General features: G+C 35.7%; 1 protein-coding gene across 2 annotated transcripts in view; it reads right to left on the reverse strand.

Annotated features, from left to right (window-relative positions):
• Positions 1–5,551: 5,551 nt before the first annotated feature.
• The window catches only part of CAAP1 (caspase activity and apoptosis inhibitor 1), a 52,399-nt gene continuing 36,038 nt past the window's right edge, over positions 5,552–21,912 (reverse strand). For both annotated transcript variants that reach the window (XM_060609625.3, XM_060609626.2), the window contains exon 6: positions 5,552–6,756. In XM_060609625.3, coding sequence (XP_060465608.1) covers positions 6,410–6,756 — 347 coding nt within the window. In that variant the 3' untranslated portion in view covers positions 5,552–6,409. The remainder of the gene's footprint in view (positions 6,757–21,912) is intronic.

Raw genomic sequence — 21,912 nt, forward strand, 5'->3', positions numbered from 1 at the left:
CGTGCAAGGTCACCTGGACACCAGGGTGGAGCCACTGCCCTACAGACACATGAGCATAATGCTACCTTTAAAAGGAAATATTTGGAGAATAAAAAATTTAAAGATCTTTGAGATATTAAAAATGATAGAAAAAGCTTTAAAATCAATGGAAGAACTAGAAAAGAATATTGAGAAAACATGAAAGTACAAGAAAAAGATGAAAACCAGAAAATGAGAAGTAAAAAATTTAATGATCAGGCTAGATGTCAGTATCTTAATAAAAGGAGTTCCAAAAACAGAGAATAGAGAAAAAAAGAATAGAGGGAAGGAACTCAGTATCTAAGAAGTAATATTTAAAATTTTCCCATGGCACTGGGGCACATGGGTGGCTCAGTCAGTTGAGCATCTGGCTCAGGTCATGATCTCGCGGTTTGTGAGTTCGAGCCCTGCGTCAGACTCTGTGCTGACAGCTCAGAGCCTGGAGCCTGTTTCAGATTCTGTGTGTCCCTCTCTCTACTCCTCCCCCACTTGTGCTCTGTCCCTCTCTCTCTTTCTCTCAAAAATAAACAAAAAATTTTTTTTAATTTTCCCATGGCACAAAAACAGACACTCAGATCAATGGAACACAATAGAGAACCCAGAAATGGACTCACAAATGTATGGCCAACTAATCTTTGACAAAACAGGAAAGAATATCCAATGGAATAAAGACAGTCTCTTCAGCAAGTGGTGATGGGGAAACTGGACAGTGACATGAACAAAAATGAACCTGGACCACTTTCTTACACCATACACAAAATAAACTCAAAATGGATGGAAGACCTAAATGTAAGACAGGAAGCCATCAAAATCCTAGAGGAAAAAGCAGGCAAAAACCTCTTTGACCTCGGCCGCAGCAACTTCTTACTCAACACGTCTCCAGAAGCAAGGGAAACAAAAGCAAAAATGAACTATTGGGACCTCACCAAAATAAAAATTTTCTGCAAAGCAAAGGAAACAATCAGCAAAACTAAAAGGCAACCAACGGAATGGGAGAAGGTATTTGCAAACGACATATCAGATAAAGGGCTAATATCCAAAATCTATAAAGAACTTATCAAACTCAACACCCAAAACACAAAGAATCCAGTGAAAAAATGGGCAAAAGACATGAATAGACACTTCTCCAAAGACGATATCCAGATGGCCAACCGACACATGAAAAAATGCTCATCACTCATCATCAGGGAAATACAAATCAAAACTACATTGAGATACCACTTCCCCCCTGTCAGAATGGCTAACATTAACACCACAGGCAATAACAGATGTTGGCAAGGATGTGGAGAAAGAGAATCTCTTTTGCACTGTTCGTGGGAATGCAAACTGGTGCAGCCACTCTGGAAAACAGTATGGAGGTTCCTCAAAACATTAAAAATAGAACTACCCTATGACCCAGCAGTTGTACTACTAGAGATTTATCAAAGGGATACAGGTATGCTGTTTTGAAGGGGCACATGCACCCCAATGTTTATAGCAGCATAATCAACAATAGCCAAAGTATGGAAAGAGCCCAAATGTCCATCAATGGATGAATGGATAAAGAAGATGTGGTATATATATACAATGGAATATTACTTGGCAATCAAAAAGAATGAATTCTTGCCATTTGCAAATATGTGGATGGAACTAGAGGGTATTATGCAAAGCAAAATTAGAAAAATTTGTCAGAGAAAGACAAATATCATATGACTTCACTCATATGAATAAGATACAAAACAGATGAATGTAAGGGAAGGGAAGCAAAAATAATATAAAAACAGGGAGGGGGACAAACATAAGAGACTGTTAAATATAACAAATAGGGTGGCTGGAGGGGTTGTGGGAGGGGGGATGGGCTAAATGGGTAGGGGCATTAAGGAATCTACTCCTGAAATCATCGTTGCACCATATACTAACTTGGATGTAAATTATAAAAAATAAATTATAGAAAGTCAAAAAACTAAAATAAAATAAAATAAAATTTTCCCTAAACTAAATGACCTGAATTTCCCCACTAAAAAAGTTCACCAGTGATTAACTCAAAGGTTGAAAAAGATTCATTCTCTGACACATCATCAAGAAATTTCAGAATACCAAGAATAAAGAGCCTAACAGCTTCTGAAGAGAAACAAACAGGACACACGTAAGTATCAAGAATCAAAATGACAAATGACTTCTCAACAGCTTCAGTGGAAGCCGGAAGGCACAGGTGTAATGTTATAAAATTCAGGACAGTGATTTCTAGCCTAGACATCAACACTCACAAAATGTTTCAATTCAGTGTATGGACAGAACTGAGCCATGCTGAGTCACACTAATGAATCAAAACAATGTATTGTTCATGAATTCTTTCAAAGGAAACTGTTGGAAGAGGCACACCACCAAAATAAGGGAATAAACTAAAAGATAAAAACAGAAGATTCAGGAACTTAGAGGTGAAGCCCAACCAATCCAGATTAACATAGAACAGAGAGTTCCAGGAGAAATGTCTTGGGGGGGGGATGGGAGATTATATATTTGAATCTCCTGAGAAGAGATTTACACCCCTTGAGGACAGTTAGGGTGTAAGTTTATGTGTGCTACTAAGAACACTGAGCAAATGAAGTAATAGGGTAATTATAATACCAAAAAACTTAGAACAGAAATTAGACCAAAAAAGAAAATATAATTATAGATACCACACAACCCATTTGTGAATAGTATTTACATATCAAAATAGTATAAATAGTGAATGTTAGCCAAGAAGTGTGATGTAACTGCACTGTATTAGGAGGAAGAAGGAGGAAGGTATGTGTTTAGGGAAGAGGTAGAAGGTATGGATCTTCGTCTTCATATTCCAAAACAGGTCAGTAAAACTTAAAACTGAAATATCAAGAAATAGCATAATAATTATGTTACTTAGAAACACAGAGATTAATAGAAAAATAGCTAAAAGATTTGAAAGTGGTTATCTCTTAGTAGCAAAAGCTGGTAAAAAGAATAGGAAAGGAGGGCTCTGTTTTTCCATTATTAAGCCTTGAGGGAGAAAAACCTTTATCAACTTAAAAATCATCTTATTATCTTGAAATTAAATAAAACAGTAAATTAAGGATAACTTAAGTTTATGCACCAATTTGAATAATTCTAGACAGTATACTTACCAAAGATCCTGACAATAAAGACTCTAATAGGCAAAAGGAAAAAAGGGGAAAAAAAACACAAAAACTGGACTGTTGTTCATATGCAGCAACACTGTAGTACAAAAAAGATTAAACAGATTGCTTCATTTTTGAATCAGTAGAAAGGGGAAGGGAAGAGTTAAGAAATAAGTTTACCAAATTGTATAGTATTCTGTACTGAAATCACAGAGTATAACAGCAGAAGGAAATCTTATATATTGGCTAACAATTTATGTCCCTCATTTTTACAGTTACTTGTGCAAAATAAGACTGCTCTGCTCTTCTCAACTCTTTGCATCACAGTGCATTTCAAAATAACAAATATCAAGTCAATATATTTGCATGCCTACTGATATGCTCATTAACCACTTTTTGTTTTGAATTTTTTTTAATGTTTATTTTTGACAGAGAGGGGGACAGAGCATTAGCAGGGGAGGGGCAGAGAGAGAGGGAAACAGAATCCGAGCTCACAGCACAGAGCCCAATGCGGGGCTCGAACTCAGAAACCATGAGATCATGAACTGAGCTTAACCAACTGAGCCACCCAGGTGCCCCCTAATAGGTTTTTAAGATCTATACCTGAGTGCATGTGAATTAGTAGGAATATCGAAAACTGGCTCAAGGCCTAATGCATAGGACCCCTTATTATCAATTAACACCTATGTTTCAAGATTTGGGTCAAGTTCCTCCTCAAATATCAGGATACTTCAATTTGGATAAAAAAAGTAAGGCTGCCAAAAATTTTTTTTGCTGGGGCGCCTCGGTGGCTCAGTTGGTTAAGCGTCTGACTCTTCTACTCAGGTCACGATCTCACAGGTCATGAGTTCAAGCCCCACATTGGGCTCTGCACTGACAGCACAGAGCCTGCTTGGGATTCTGTCTGTCTGTCTGTCCCCGGCTCTCTCTAAATAAATAAACAAACTTAAAAATTTCTTTGCTCTTTTACTAATTATACACCACCTCAAAATTCTCCTTACCTTGGCCAAACGGGAAATGAGGCATGAAAAGCAGCAGCACCCACATCTCTATTATTACTCGGTCTATTCTGTGCTCAAATCTATCCTGTAACATCCCTGAGTCTGAGATTCGGAACAAGACCAAACACCTCAGAGGCATTTAATAACTACCTGTGAGCTGGTGACTTAAATGGCAGCATTAGATCAATATATGGTATTTTCTAAAACAAACGTATTCCTATTCTCTAAAGCCATTTATTTTTCAAAAAGTCCTCATGTCTTTCAACGTTAAAAAAATAAAAAGGAGTGAGAGGAAAAGCCGATTTTCCAAGGCAGGAAACTAAACAGCTTCTAATTTGTGAAGCTTATTCTATCTCCCACATACCACTCTGGTCCAATGCCCTGTATACCGTTCTGCACACTGAACAGAGCAGACACACCATGCTGCACAAAGGGGGTGACGCGTCAGCTACAGAGCGCTCACACCCTGGTCTACAGCTACAGGTCATCTACTGCATTTTATAATTAGTAAGCAGCAAGACAGCTTGTTCCGTATTGCTGTGTTCTTATTGCAATTTTTAGTTCAAGTTGGAATTTAAAAATTTTACTGTAATCATTGCTTTCTCATCTTGAAGCAGTAACTGTGAGAACTCACTAGTGGAATCACACCCGTATTGGGGCACCTGGGTGGCTAAGTTGGTTAAGCGTATGATTTCGGCTCAGGTCACCATCTCACCATTCGTGGGTTCAAGCCCCACATCGGGGTCTGAGCTGTCAGAGCCTGGAGCCTGCTTCAGATTCTGTGTCTCTCCCTCTCTCTCTGTCCCTCCCCGCTCATAATCTGTGTGTCACTCTCACAAAAATAAACATTAAAAAAAAAAAAAGAAAAAAAAGAAATGAAATCACACCCACATTTACCTAAGAGAAGTACCTCAAATGATATAGGCCTGTGTTACATTAGAAAGATTCAAGGGGGGGAAAAAAATGACAGGATTATTTAAAGTCATGTTCAAAAACAACAAAAAAATAAATTTGTAACTTTGCAACTCTAATGTTTCGTAACACACTCTATTTCCGGAAGAAACTAAGATTTACATGTAATTAATAAAATGCAATCCCTGCAAGTCTTATCTATGAGGAAAATCCTCACACAACACTAGGAGAGCAGGACTTACAAATAATATATATTTGTAAGCAAATATAAAAGCAATGGTTTCACATTTATATTTTAAGAAAAAAATTAATTTAAGAGTCTCTACCTAAATTTTTTTTGTATCAAACAACTACAACTAGTTATAGGGCAAAAAGCATCTGTTATTGTGGCAGGATGTTAATTTATTTACAAAAACTATACAAAATTAGATTAATTATAACACCAACTTATCAAAGCTTCCTGAAATTAATTCTGCTTTTGGAAATGTATCAAAAGTCTTCAGATCCAGAATGATAGTCTTTATTATTTTTAATTCATGGAATTATAGCACATCATATCTTCAAGCGAAAACACAAGATAAAAGCCTGTACAATAAAATATTCTTTTCTTGATAGCTTGGAATGTAAATGAAAATATGTTCCCTTTTTACCGAAGGAAAAAACTTGAACCAAGTGTCCAATAATATCAAATACCTGTTAGAATGGCTTGTCTGCTAGAATTAAAGTTGGGCAATTACTTCCACATTTTAAAAAATGGCCTTAAATTAAGTCCGTTTTTTCTTTTATAGAAAACATTTTTCTCAGCCATTTCAGACCCTCTAAACTTTATAACAAAAAATGCTCTTCAGTTTTTACTAGTTAAATCCACACCCAGAGAAGGTGTGTTCAAGATGGACTTATTTTAAAAGTGCATATAAGCATGACTAAACTTAAATTGTTGATAAATCTAAGAGCAATAATTTAATTTTCTACCACAAAAATATAGGTAACCTTAAGAGCAACATGCTTGGTCAATCTTTCTTAAGCTTTTAGGTCTGAAGCCAAAACATTTAAAAATGAAGGGGAACAATACAGTGACTCTTTGCTAATGGCTTTTCAGATATCAATTTGCAGACATAAAGACTCATCCAACAAAGTATCCAGGCTATCCAATGATATTTGGCATGAATTCATACAGCAATGACACATATATAATATAAAAATAACAACAACCAAAAAAAACCACAGGTATTTTAGGCCTAAGATGAGTTTATCTAATAAGGGTTACATGAAAACTATCACATAAGACCCAAAATAAACTTCATATACAAAACTATACGATGTGGCTTTGTTCAAACACAACTAGAATTCAGATTCAAGTAACTAGGCTGGCTTTTTTATGTCACCAGCTTTCATGAGGGCTTTAATAGCTCTCGCCCTCATCTCCAGTTCTAGCAGCTCCAGCTGCTGTGCGGAAGGCTGAACGTCTTCGGGTGGAGGAGCAGTCAGGGTGGCTGCTTTGGGCTCCTTGGGGCTACCCTCTGCCAGCCCCAGAATCTCATTCACACTTTTCTCAATGTCTTTCTCCAGGTCCTCTATCTGACCAGCTTCGCTCTGGACTGTATTGTCTGGGACCTCAGGAGCAGCAGCTTCCTCGGTGCATGGGCCTTCTATGTCGCTGTCATAAGCATCTGCATTTATACTGAGTACATCACTATCTTCCCCTTTGCCTGTAACAAACAAAAAAGGGGAAAGAACCACGTAACCTAAATGCCCTGGTCAAAATGTCCTTTCTATTTATGATTAATGGACTACCTTGACCCCACCTCCCACCATGAAGTCCCAAATGCATTCCATAATCTCTGTCCCATCCCTTTTTCCCCTGATTCCTCAACTATGAAAACAGATATAATTTAATGTAAATTTTAATGAATTTTTCATTCCAATTTAGCAGAACATGGAAGCAGTAGGAAATGTATACCATCACATGATCTCTTTTCCTAATTAAAATGTCACACCACTTTATACCACAGTGAAGCTTCTACATTACAAAATTAAAGGTGATGCTAGATATTGTCTGAGTAGAGCATGGCTTATTAACAAAAAAGTAAAATTCCATTCTAGAAACAGTTTAAAAAACTTTACTACAAAAAAGAAAAAATATCACTGGCAAGCTGGACACCATGTGCAATGCAATTACCTACATCTTTTCATTTGCTTTTTCAAACATGTTGTTATCAATCAATAAATTAAAGGAGAATGCCTAAGGCCATTTTCTAATATAAAATAAATTTTCATCATGAGGATTTTAATTAATAAAGTTAGTACACTATAATTTTAAAAAATATAAAACTTTTATAACTGATACTAAAACTTTCAATACACATACAGATTATGGCTCTCAACTACCTTGGCCTTGGACATTACTGAAGTCCAGGTGTTGTTTAAACTTTGAGTGCTCACTTACACCTCCAATTTATTTATCTTTAAAAAAAAATTTTTTTAAGTCATGATCCCCCCCCAAAGGTTACCTTTGTTAAGTCTTCTTATAGTAGGAAAAACTTATTTACCAACAGATGGAAAATTCTGATAATACAATGTTATAGGGTTAGGCCATAAACAATTCTACTCCACTGGTTTTGTAATAACAATTTACTGACCTTGACTGATCCTCCTACATCCTAATAATTAAAAAACTACTCCCTATTCTAAAATCAAAGTGGAAAAATAAATTGATAAATTATACATGTCCACAAAATTGTTTTAAAAAAAAGGTTGCAAATTTTAATTATTTGATGCCAAAGAATATTTTACATATCTTCCCCAAAGAAACAAATATTCCCAAATAGCTAAAAAAAATAAATAAATAAAAATACAGCCGTTTATGTGAAGAAATAATGCTTTATATAAGTATTGCAACTTGAGACAAAAACAAATTTAAGAAATGAAGCGCTAAGTTGTCCATAGCCTCAAAAAGTTCACTTTCATGCTTAGCCATCTTTAATCTAAAATTCTAAATCTGTTCTCACTGATTCTGAGTGAAAATCTGCGGTCTGTTTAAAAGATTTTAAAACATAAGTTTTTGAAAAAATGTAATCTGTTTTTCAAACTATAAGTTGTTGCCTGATAATGAATTAAGAGCAGAAGAATATAATGGTGGGTGGGGAGAGAGGAAAGGTCTGAAATTTGGGATACCTGAGTTCTAAAACTTTACTCTGCTATAAAGTATGTGATTTGAGCAAATCCCTTAACTTCCCAGAATTTCCTGAAATTAAGGCAAATTGTCCTAGGACATCTCTAAAGTGCAAGGTCTAATACTACCCTAAGTTAAGTCTATATAAATGTTTATAAAATGGCAATATTTCGGCTATTTTGTTTTCCCAAGATATGATTACCACTTATCTTTCATTTAATATATTGATCACTTGGGATAATCATCCAAAAGAATTTCCCATTGACAGCAGTAGCCAATGAAAGGTAAGTAACATCAGTAAATCTACTTTTTTTCACGCAACAACCTGTGGGGTTTTTAGGGGTTCTTTTGTTGCTTTTTTTAAGCAGTCTCTAGAGCCAACATGGGGCTCAAACTCACAACCCTGAGATCAAAAGTCACATGCTACACTGACTGAGCCAGCCAGGTGCCCCCAAATAACCTTTTAAAAGGACAAAAGATTTTCTAGAGAAAAGAAGTACATTTACAATATCCAGGCAATATAAATGAAGCTCACTTATTATCTTGGGTACAGGGTTCAATGTGTAATATTATAACTATCGAATCCCTTATGTGCTAAATAACAAATTCTGAAGTAGCTGTATTTTTATGAAATTAATTTGCTTTGAGTTTATATGTGAGTAAATGATAATAGCAAATCTTAGAGATATTTTCATTAAATAAGTGGAGAATCTACACTCGTAGATCCTGAAGACATACATGGCAAACTTTCCAGCTGAGTATCACTGTCATATACCATCAGCTTATATTTCTGACCAAAAGACTACAAGAATATATATGAGTGTATATAAATATTTTTTAATGGAATGTACATTATGTTCATCTTATTACTGTGTTTTATCAAACACTTCAAATGGCTAAGAACCAGAGCTATATATATTCTCACCTAATTCAGACAATTTTTCAAGCCTATTTATATAAGCTTAAGAAGCAACCACAGCTAAAGAGCCTCTTTGCCCCAAGCTTAAAATAATAAAATCCTTTTTTTTATAAAGTTATCAGCACAAGAGATTCAGAGTCAAAGTGTTTATACGCACACTTCCCATGTTTCAAAGGAGGTAAATCTTGACAAGAAAGTTCTTTATATATTCTATGGGTTTGTTTCAAAGTTTTCAGCAGGCAGAAGGTGGGCTTTGCTTTATTTCTTTAAACAGCTATACATATCCTATCACTGAAGAAATGGTGCTCCATGAATTTGGTGTTCTCTGTTTACATTTAAAATTATCCAAAGTTGGGGCACCTGGCTGGCTGTTGGTAGAGCACGTGACTCTTGATCTTGGGGTTGTAAGTTCAAGCCCCATATTGGATGTAGAGATTACTTAAAAATAAAATCTTAAAAAAAAAAAAAAAAAAAAAAAAAGATCCATGAGCGCCTGGGTGGCTCAGTCAGTTAATCACCCAAGTCTTGATTTCAGCTTAGGTCACGATCTCACGGTTTGTGAAGCGCAGGGCCTGCTTCGGATTCTCTCTGTTCCTTCCCTGCTCACTCTCACTCTCTCTCTCAAGATAAATAAATAAACTTGAAAAAAAAAATTATCCAAAGTCTAAGTGCCTGAGTTCTCCATAACACAGTACTGGTGAATACATTCATAGATTCCATCTGCCCACTACACCTGCACCACGGATGCCAAAGCTTTGTAGAATCTGTGTCTGAAACAACTTAGCGTAACACTTCATCTCACAAATGTGAAAACAAGGTGACTTGGACAACGTAACATGGCAAATTATTTAAAGATTTAGGATCGTACTTCACTATTGCTTAATTTTCATCATTCTACTGACTTGCTTTTTAAAGTATCATTTGCAAACACATGAATACACTTCCAAAGATAATTTATTCTCATCCTTGGTATTAGGAATTTATAGTTTTTTCTTGTCAGTTATGATCCTCAAGGTAGAAGCGGTGAAACTTGTACATTTTTTCTAAAAAAGTAACCTTACATCAAAATGCTTCATTCATAAGTCCTTACAATATCATTGTTGTCTGTTCTGTCCTTCCACCAGTCTGCATGCGTGTGTCTGTGTGTGTGTGCGTGTGTGTGCGTGAGCACGTATATCTCAGGTTTGCTTTTTGTTAAAATAAAAATTTTAAATGTATGTGTGTGTTACCTTAGGTTTGCTTTTTGTTAAAAGTTTTAAATACCCAATTGGAAGTACACAAATGTACAAGAATTATTAATCACAAAGATTTTGAGGGATAAAAATTTTAAAGGATTTTAAAGTTATGCTAGCATATTTAAACCTCAATAGAGCCTATATTCTACTTGCTAATAATTCAACTTAAGAGTAGTTTTAATGCACAAAACGGAGGCATATCTAATGTTATGAGTGACTGTATGCTCATGAAACTTCCTGATAGTGAATTATTAAATTAAGCCAGGAGACAAACCTTAGAACATAGAATAATTAATTATCTGTCTGAATTCCTGCCGAAGATGGCAAATTGAGCACACATATCTAATTCCCTTCTCTACCAAGAAGCCACTGAAGTGACAGAAGGCCGATACTTAAAAATACAATAATAGCATAAATACTATAAATTAACTGAGAATAAAACTAACATCAGTCCTTTATAAGTAAAATACAAAATGGAGAATCCATAAAGGGGGAAAATCAACAAATTTAGCTAAATAAATAGTAGGACCTCTGGGCGGGGGACATCATAAATAAGATAGAAGCACTCTATAAGAAAATATTAATGAAATATAATACATGCAATGTCCAGGTATCATTAAGAGATAACTAAAAATAAGGGCAAAGGGTAGAAACAAGTCAAGCATTTCAAAAACTATGAAATACAAAAAGCATCAATACATAAAAATGCTCAACTTAATTTCTAACCATGCAACGCAAATTAAAATATTACTTTTAACTCATTAGTTACAAAAAGGAATTTTACCCATCTGTAAAAAAATTAATAAATTTATAAGATGGAAAAATGATTAAGACATGATTAAGTGAACAAAGAAAACTAAAGAGTAATAACTATATTTATATGCAAAATAACAGTAAATTATTAATAGTGGTTACTTCTGGGGAGGAAAGTTAATGTAGAAAAGAGAAGAAAATGAGCTTTCCAATTTTGCCCTATGAACATATGTATTTCTTCAACCAGTTCTAAGAATATAATCCTTATAAAAAGTTTAAAAAGAAAAAACGAAACCATAATATTAGATAACACAGAAGGGTATCATCTAAAAAGACATTTTGCAGGATTTTTACAAAATGTAAGCAGGCAGGATGAAATTGACAGAAAATAAAAGCAGAGCAAAACCACAGCCAAAGACACCACAGATAAGCGTAACTCTTTCTTAGAGAATCTTGGAAGCAACGAAGAGTTGGCTGTGAAACACAGCAAGATAATTAAATTAAATCCATTCAGAATAGTTGGGCCAATTGAACACTTCCTTCTTTCTCTTCCCTTCCCTACCATATGCCCAAGCACTCTAGTGGGAGGCCTACCTCATCCACTTAAAGAGCTCTCCTAGAGTCTGAGATATATCTAAACAGCTACTGATGAAACCCAAACCAGCTTTCAGAAAAACCCAGCCACAGTAAGTAAAGAACCAAGATGAACAAAGGACGAAATAAAGAAAATCTAGGGATCAAAAGATAACCTAATGGGGGAGAAGGAAGGGCAGAGGAGTCTAATTAGTATCCTTAGAGAGACTCAAGTAGACTCTGGAGCCATAAAGTAAGTACATGATGCAGTGAAAGAAGAACAGAGAACAAGAAATGTTAGAATTTTAAAATACAGTTATCAAAAGCAAACATTCAGTGGTTGCTGGAAGACAGTGAAAGAAAAAAACCTCCCATGTAGAAAAGAAATAAAAATATATTTAAAATATGCAATAAAAGTTAAGAGATGAATGACCCATGAGTCCAACAACTTAATATAATTAACTCAGCAAATATTACTGAGCACCTACTATGTACAAGACACTGTTTTAAACATTAAGGAAACAGTGAATAAAAAAAAAGTCCTTGTGCTATATTTAAATCATAGGAGACACTATAAATAAATGTCAGGGGTTATGAAGAAAAATAAAGCATGATAAGAAGACACTAGCAGGATGCTTTCAGAGAGTGATCGATGTGATTTGATAAGGAAACTGAGCAGAGAAGTGAATAAAGTGATAGAATAAGTCAGAAAACAGAAATAGGGGTAGAGAGGGAAAATTATGACAAAAAAGGTGATCTGAGGTGAAGAAGGTCTTCAGAGTGAAAAGGCTTGCCAACTGCAGTGTATCATACCTAAGACACATCCTGTAAAAAAATCAGAACCCAGGGGGGAAAAAAAAATTACTAAAAATTCCCAGAAGAAAAAAACTAGATTACCAACAAAAGCTAGCCTCAAGAAATCAAGACCACTTCTATCAGCCCTGTGGACAAGATATCCCTATGGCTATGAACATGATCACAAAAAAGAGAAGTAACGGTATATTATGTGCCTCAAGGATACAGCATTGCTTCTAAAATACTGTCAAATATTGAACATGAATCTGATCAAGGTTCTGTATCCAACTACCAATTTACAGAAAAATAACATTAAATAGAACAATGGTATGCAATCAGCAAAATTCGAACTGAGAAACTCTGACAATCTGGTTTAAGAAACTTCGAAGAGAAGGGGGGAGCAAAGGAGGGTGAGAGGGAAGGATGGGAAGGAGGAGCATACAGATTAAAAAGAGACTTAGAATCCAAACAATTGTAACATAGAGTACTTATCTGGATGTCCATTCATACAAATATAGTTTAAAACTATTATAAGACAACCTGAGAAAACTAACTACTGGATTATTTGAGGATTAAAAACATCACTATTCTGTAACCCCTAATGAAATACTGGATCTAAACATTAATAGCTACTAAAACCATTAGGTGGTAGTCTGATAACACCTGTACCAATCAATCTTAACATCACACTACCAATGAATACAAGCGGTAGGTTAAACCTGAACACTTTCTGAATATATGATATTAAGCAACGTTAACTTTTTAAGGCATTGTGATTATGCTTAAAAAGAGATCTCTAGTCTTTGAGATACAAACATATTGAAATATTTATAGATGAACTGAAAAGAGGTTTAGAATCTGCTTTAAAATAATCTAGCAGTATGAGCAGGTAGGGGTATGCATGAAAGAATTAGCCATAGGTGGATAACTGAATATGGAGAGAGGTACATGGGAGTTAATGCTATTTTTTTTACTTATTTTTGTCTGACAATTTCCAAGATAAAAAGTCTGTTTATGGTGATTTCTATTCAGAAACCTACAGTAACAATTTTGAAAATACCTTAAAACATATATATATCCTGGAGGAGAACACAAGAAAATCAGAATCCCAATATTCCTATTAGGCAACCATAGACCTGGTTATCAAAAGGGTTAAACTATCTTACTTTGTTTTCTCTTTTAGTTTTTCTCATCAGATTTTCAGTTAATCGCATTCAGTGGTTATGCCATTTAGAACAGCACATTTCACCATCCTTCCCTCTAGGTCCTTCCCTCTAGAATCTCAACTCTCTAAGGCTTCTAAGTGTTATCAACCTGCTACAATCTCATTAGTAACAAAGTCCAGAGTTCACTGGAAAGCAATGCTATGCCTCTGTGGATTTCCTTTCTGAGACAACAGAAAACTTCAGTTTTACTAAATTTTAAGTTATAAGGAAGACAATTCTATAGTGTAACTGTAGAAAGTCAATTTATAACAGTTCTAGTAAGTTCTAGCCTTTTCAAGAAAGAAATCAAAACTTTATTTTCTGAAAAAGAAACAACTTTTTTTTAATATGTAAAAATAATCTTTTGTAGAGGACTTTAATCTTCCTCTCAGCAAAACTGACAGAACTTGGCTATTTTTTCTCATGTAGTATTTTAAACTACTGATTTAAATTTAAGTGTATCATGTTAACCACGATATTCAAAATTTAATCATGACATTATCTGATGGTTACTGAGATAAAGAAGAATATGCAAACAATTTAATACAGAAAAGCTATCTAGTATACTACCAAGCCCACACTCAATTTCTGGATAACTGAGTGTCCATAGGCCTATAAACCTAACTTTTGTGAATGACAAATTCAGAGATTACTCCAAGAATCAACAAATCTTCACTCAGTGTTTATTACCTATGCTACAATGGTGCTATAAAGACCACAGAAGAGGTGGGCCTTACAAAATCCTACAGGTAGGGTAAACTAAATATTTGTAGCATAACTAAGGCACAGATTTTGCCTTTATGGTAATTAGGTATGCTTAAAATATGGACATGATACTTTAAAATGCTAAATTCTGTGGTATAAAGCATAACAGAATTTTCGAGTATATAAGGCAATAGGGAAACGTCAAGGAGATCTACAGATGTGATATGAAGTAGGTCTCAAAATCTAATAAGTGATGTTGACAGAGGAGAAAACTCCAAGTGTAAGGGACAGAATGGAAAAATAGGTGCTAGAGCTAAACAATACAGAAGTATGTGAGCCTTTCAGATAAAATGTACACATGAGAACATAGAAAAGGACAGTATCCAAAAATTTTGCCTCTGCAAACAAGACATCACCATTGGAGGAGAAAAAGCACAACAGGGACCTCTTGCCAGCCTTTACAATGGATCAGATAAGCAATTAAACAGGCAACAGTAGTATGAACTAGGTGATAATTACTCAGTACGAGAGAAGAGGTGAGGTAAACACAAGTTAGGGAAAACCACAGATTTGGAAAGGTGTGATCTTACAGAACAAGTAGTTGACCTAAATAAGAGTACACCACTGGTGTGAATGAGTTTAATTCTCAGATTTGGACAAAGTGCATGACAAGCAGTAAAACTTGTAGTCACAGGGGCGCCTGGGTGGCGCAGTCGGTTAAGCCTCCGACTTCAGCCAGGTCACGATCTCGCGGTCCGTGAGTTCGAGCCCCGCGTCAGGCTCTGGGCCGATGGCTCGGAGCCTGGAGCCTGTTTCCGATTCTGTGTCTCCCTCTCTCTCTGCCCCTCCCCCGTTCATGCTCTGTCTCTTTCTGTCCCAAAAATAAATAAAAAAACGTTGAAAAAAAAAATTAAAAAAAAAAAAAAAAAAAAAAAAAACAAAAACTTGTAGTCACAAAGGACAGCTTAACATTTCTGTTCTGAGATACACTGTGAACCAGACTCATGACAAAGCATCAGGGTTTTGGGTTCGAAAAATAACTTCTACAAAACTACAGTACAGTAAACCTGATACCAAGGCTCAGTAAAATTCCAGGTTTACTAAGAGGTTAATTAGCTCTGAAAAAAAGTACTGCTAGTTAGTTTAGACAGAAAAGGTAACATCTGACAGTGGATCTAAATGACACGCTGTAGACTGCTGGTTACCTCAGGAGGAACATGCAGGCAGAGGGAACAGCAAAAGTCAGGTCTCTGACACAACAGCGCTTATAACGCTGGAGGAAAGTGAGGAGAAAGGACTAGAAAGAACAAGGGGGAGAGTGACAGGCTGTATCACATTATGGCTTGTACCACCACAGGAAGGAAGGACTTCAAGGACTTTCGAGATGGGAAGCTACCAGAAGGCTCTGATAAGACAGTGACGTGACGACTTTTGGTTTTAATTTTTACAGTCATTCAGACTGCTATAGGGAAGAGACTACAGGGGGGCATAGATAGAAACAGAGGGGATCAACATGCTATAAGAATCAACACCAGAATAATTTGGCCAAGAAGAGGCGTGAAGTGGTGGGATTCTGATCTTTGTGAAAGTAGAGCTGACAGGATTTGTTGACAAAGATGAAAGAAAGCACTCAAGAATGATTCCCAGGTTCTTGGCCTAGACACTCAGAAGAATGCAAATGCTATTGATTGAGATGGAGAAGACTGTAGGAGAAGCAAGGTTTGGAGGGGGAGTGGTACTGTTTTCTTCTTTGTTGCTTTTGGGGAGGGGTCAGAGAAGAATCTAGAATTTACTCTGGAACATATTAAGATGCTTACTGAACATCTAATAAGGAAGCTAGATATTAAGGGTTGGAAAGAAGTCTGAATTGGAGAAATAAATTCGTAGTTGCCAGTCCTAGAATTACGTTAGGATGTAGAAAAGAGAAAATGTCCAAAGAGTAAGTGCTGGGGCACTCACCCTTTAGAAGTCAAGTAGAGGAGAGCAAGACACAAAAGAAACAGAGAAGAAAGTGTCAGGGAAGGATGGATAATCAACGGTGTTACACATGGCTGACAGGCCAAGATAAGGACTCAGCCACATCAGTGAAATAGTTGCTGACAACTGTTTACTACAGAGGGGGGCAATAATTAGGGACAGAGAAAAAAACACCTGCAGATACCAAAAGAGAATGTGTTCACTATACAAATACAGGGGCTGGTCGCAGCAACACAAAGAGTTCACCCATTTTTAAGAGGAGAGACAGGGACTATATAAATTCAGAAACAGGTAAATATGAAAAATTAATTTATACATCTACTTTCCTTTATTAGAGAAGTTCTTTCCAAGCCAGGCCATATTTTATTTACCTTTCTGGTGCCTAGCACAAAACCACAATTTGTTTGTTGGAAGAAGGGATCAGCTTCAAAATCTGAAGGGACATCATTTAGAAAAAGCATTAAATTCATTTTCTATAATCCAAAGGACACACAAGGATAAATGAGCAGAAAATACATACTATGTATTCAATACAGACTATGATTCAATACGGAGACACTTTTGCCAATTAGAGACAGCCAGGGTGATATTGGGGGGATGAAGCAGAAAATTCTAATGACAACAATAATGATGGCAGAAATAATTATAACAAGAGTGGATATTTACTGAGCATTTACCAGGTACTAATCACTTCTCTAAAGCACTGAACATGTATTAACTCATTTAATCCTTATGCTAACCATAATGGAATAGACATTCATATTTATTATCCCCATTTTATAAATGATGAATCTGAGGAACAGAGTTTAAGTAACTTGCCCTATAGTTCACACAACTGAAGTGGCAAAACCAAAATTCAAGCCCAAGTATATTTCACAGATCTATGCATTTAAATATTCTATAGTGCCTCCCAGATCTTAACAGAATCAGAATGACCACTGAAGCATAACTGATGAGAATGTTGGTTCAGACTGAATTTATCTTCTTCTTGTACAAGGTGCCTTAAGTCCACATGAATGAATAAAATATATGAGGCACGGAGCTAAAAAGTATGTATTAAATATGAAAAATTATTAAGGAAATGACAAGCCACAGACTAGGAGTAAATATTCGCAAAACACACCTGGATAAAAGACTGGTGTCCAAAATACATAAAGAACTCTTAAAACTCAACAATTAGAAAACCACCCAAATAAAAAATGGGCAAAAGATCTGAAGAGCCAAGTCACCAAAGAAGATATACAAATGGCAAAGAAGCACATGGAAAGATGCTTAACGTCATATATCATTAGGGCACTGCAAAGTAAAACAGTAAGATACCACTTACACGTCTATTAGAACAGTCGAAATCTAAATCACTGATAGCACCAAATGTTAGCAAGAAGATGGAACAACAGAAAATCTCATTCACTGCTGGCAGGACATAAAATGGTACAGCACTCTGAAGGACAGCTTGGCAGTTTCTTACAAAACTAAACTTGGTGTTTACCCAGAGTTTGAAAACTTATGTCCACAAACTCCTGCATACAAATGATTATAGTAGCTTTACTCATGATTACCAAAATCTAGAGGCAACTAAGATGTCCTCTAATAGGTAAATAGGTAAATGGATAAGCAAACTGTTGTAAATCTATACAATGGAAGACTGTCCGGCAATATCAAGCTACAAAAAGACATGAAGAGCCTCAAATACATACCTGCTAAGTGAAAGAAGTCAATCTCAAAAGACTACATACTACATATAATGTTACAACCAAAACTTCTAATTAAATCATAGACTATGGTGTAAGATGAGTAAAAAGTTCGTTAACTGGTAACAAAATCTGATTTCAAATCTAATGTTTACCATCTTTCCTGTGGTAGGAGTTACTGCTATATAAGGAGGTACTTTTGCCAACGATTGGACAAGAACATAATTACTGAATAGCACCATGGATCCAAAGGAGATCCAAACATGTTAAAGGTTTAGACTATATAACCTCTGAAGTGGCTGCCCTAACAGTATGTTTACGATCCTATGAAACCACAAGAGAGAATGGGTGAAATTTATTTTTAAAAAAAATTTTTTTTAACATTTATTTATTTTTGAGACAGAGAGAGACAGAGCATGAATGGGGGAGGGGCAGAGAGAGGGAGACACAGAATCGGAAGCAGGCTTCAGGCTCTGAGCCATCAGCCCAGAGCCCGACACGGGGCTCGAACTCACGGACCGTGAGATCGTGGCCTGAGCCGAAGTTGGACACTTAACCGACTGAGCCACCCAGGCGCCCCGAGAATGGGTAAAATTTAAAGAAACATGGCAATCAACATTTTTCTCAGGTACTAAATCAAACCCTTCATAATGTCATTCTTGAAAAACACACACAAGGCATTATGCATCCAAAAACCCTGCCAGTGTACTTTGTTTTTTAATACAGAAAAGTTGCACAATTAAATGCAACAGAGGGGTCTTCAAAAGGTACAGAAACAGTATGGGCTAATGTGCCACACAAAATGTAATTTTCACCCTTTTGTTCAATTACTACACACAGAAAGAGACAAATGAAAAAGTGGGAGGGTCCTGTCTGCTGTCATTGCTGGTAATAACTTGTGAAAAAGCTCAAAGGAACGAGAAGAGAAATTAAGTTCTTAAGTCACACTGAAGGTTACACCACCATCTCTTTTTACTTCACCAATTGCTGAAAAGTTAACTCATGTTAAGAAGCTGCATTGTGTGAATACTTACTTGTTACAGCCAGTCAGGGAGACAATCAAGGGCGAGGAAAAAAGAAATCAGACTCAAACTTTGAGAACAAATCAGTTGTACATCTGCTTCTGTTTCCAACTCCGAACAGCCTGGGACGCTTTTATTTTGGTCTCCCCACACTCATGCCTCCAGTTCAGCTCCTCAAAGGACGAGGCACCACAAGACCTCACTTGACAATGCAGAGGTTTCTACAGCAATACATACGTGTCAAACTGCTCCAAACAGGCTTAATTAACCGATGGTCTTCATTCTCTCTTTCTTCCCAAAGCAACACAAATCATTGAAGGCATTTTTCTCATTAACTTTGTAACTTCTCCTAACTTGCATGTAGTCCTTCAGCTATGGTTATAGAGTTCTTTTTGGCAAAACTCAACTCCTTTTCTACTGCAAATTCACTTCTTCGTTCTTTTTTTATTCTAGGCCCTCTACTTACTCACCTTTGCTTCTCCTGGTGCAGTACTATCTTAGAATAACGGCAATAACAATAACAACAAGAAGAGCAAAAATCAGTTGGGGTTTTCCATTAATCCCTCACCTTAAGGATTCAAATGGTCTCATATACTTTTATATTTAATACCTTTGCTAAATGATGGCAAAAATCTCTTCTACCACATTTAATTTTTGTAAGTAATAGGTGAATAAGCTGCGACCATCATCAATTCTTCATGATAGTCTAAAAGTGGTCTCTCAACTGCATTATTTACATAAACCTATCAGTGAAAATGTTTTTAAGTACCTGCTCCAGTATATATTATTTACTTAAAAAATAGTATGTATTATTCCTATAAATTAGTATGTACTAATACAACAACACATGCAACCAGAAGTTTTACAGTGGAGAGACAAATATATAAATTTATACATTTTACTTACTTTAGAAGTACAGGTATTCTTTTTCCTGCATTCTCTGGAAGTGTGTATGATAACACTGTGGTGACCACCCGTCTAAAATTGGTCAGAGAAGCCCAGAGAAAATATCTAAACTTCCATCAGACAGTTTAACCACTGATAAACATTTTCCCCCTATTAAAGTCTACCTTTCAACTTTTTGAAGCTCTTGTTAACAAGACAATTCTTAAAACTGTCTATCATTCACTAATTCATGAACTGGAAGGTCAAAATATAATTGCATGAGGCAACGACATTATTTTAAAACACACACACACACACACACACACACAACAGTAGCAGAATTTGAGCCTCACCACAGCAAAATTCAGTTTGCATATTTTGTGTGTGTTTGCCTGTCTTTCTCTAATAGAAAGGAAGAATGATTTTCTAATGGAATAAAAAATATAGAGAAAAAAAACACCGTATATTTTATTCTGCTTCCATTAAGCAATTAAAAAAGAAAACAAAACCCAGTCATTAAGCACTCTTCTCAAGTCCAGACACTGCACCCGGCACTGGTCTTTACAAAATCTGACAGCTAGAAAGGAACTTCAAATCAAGGCCAAACATCCAAACACTGCTTCAATTAGCTCTACAACAGAGCCACCAAGTGGCAGTTTTTGTAGCCTGTGTTCAAACACCCTTTAGCAATACAGAAGGCAGCCCACTTCATTTTCTGAGACTTCCGATTAGAGATCAATAAATTGAACCAAAATCTGTCAAGTGATAATTCTACCTAGCAGCCCTGTTTTCATTCTCAGAGGCAATACAGAACAAGCCTAATCATTCTTCCACTTGACAGCTCTTCAAATACTTTAAAGTGAGGGCTGAAAACCTCACCACCTCTTCAACCTAAGTATCCAAATTTGACTTAGCTATTTCTCATGTATAGTTAAAAAAAATTTCTCATGGCCACTTCCAAGAAGAAACACAAAGGAGCTTAATACTTAAGTTACCAAGGAGAAAAACTTGCAAAGTTACATATACTCCTGCTTGTCGACTTTAAAGCAACTATTTAAATACAGACCATTATTTTAATATTCCTGAACGTCTTAAGCAAATTTATAGCTATATATAAACAGAATTCACTAATATTAGTAGATTTGATATTTTAAAAATATTTTCTACAAATTAAATACCTCCAACGAATAGCAGTTTTCACTTTTTTAAACTGAATGTTAAAATTTTAAATATTTTTAGCACAAAATGGCCAATATAGAAAATTTATATAATTATTATTTTAAAAAGTGAGCAAACCCATTTCAATAATACAAGCCCTGAGATCCTCCAGGAAATTAATAAAGGATCTCAGGCTTGCACATGTATATGTGCTCATGTACACAAACACAGCTGTGCTACAGATAAAGACCAAAACTATAACTAATGTTTCTTATACAGCTGCCCTCCTGCTAAAAATGAATGAGTGAAGAAACTAATCCCAATGGAAGAGTTCCAATTTTATTCGACTACGAATCAATCAACCAGTTGATTGTATTTACATTTAAATAATGTCTGCACAGTGAAGGCAGATCTTGGTTATTAGTCCATTATGAAAGCGTGGTCGAAGTCAGAGCACAATCAGATACTCATCTTCAGCACAGCTTGTTTCATAAGTGATATTTCTTATCAATGAAATGGGTGAAACCAGAACTAGACCCAAAAAATGCCAATTTCAAGTAACTAATTCACCATTAATATTTCTCAATATTTGAGTATTTTAGAAGCTGAGAAGCTAAAAAAAACTGAAGATATAATTTAAGTAATGTGTCAGTATCACATACTATGAATAGGTTATATAATAAGATGTATTTGAAAAAAAGCGAAGAGAAAATTCAACACTGCTTTAGATTTTGTTCTTCTGAACAAAGGGTTCTAACTAAGCTTCAATGAATTT

Source organism: Panthera onca, chromosome D4, assembly GCF_046562875.1.
Source record: "Panthera onca isolate mPanOnc1 chromosome D4, mPanOnc1 haplotype 2, whole genome shotgun sequence".
NCBI lineage: Eukaryota > Metazoa > Chordata > Mammalia > Carnivora > Felidae > Panthera > Panthera onca.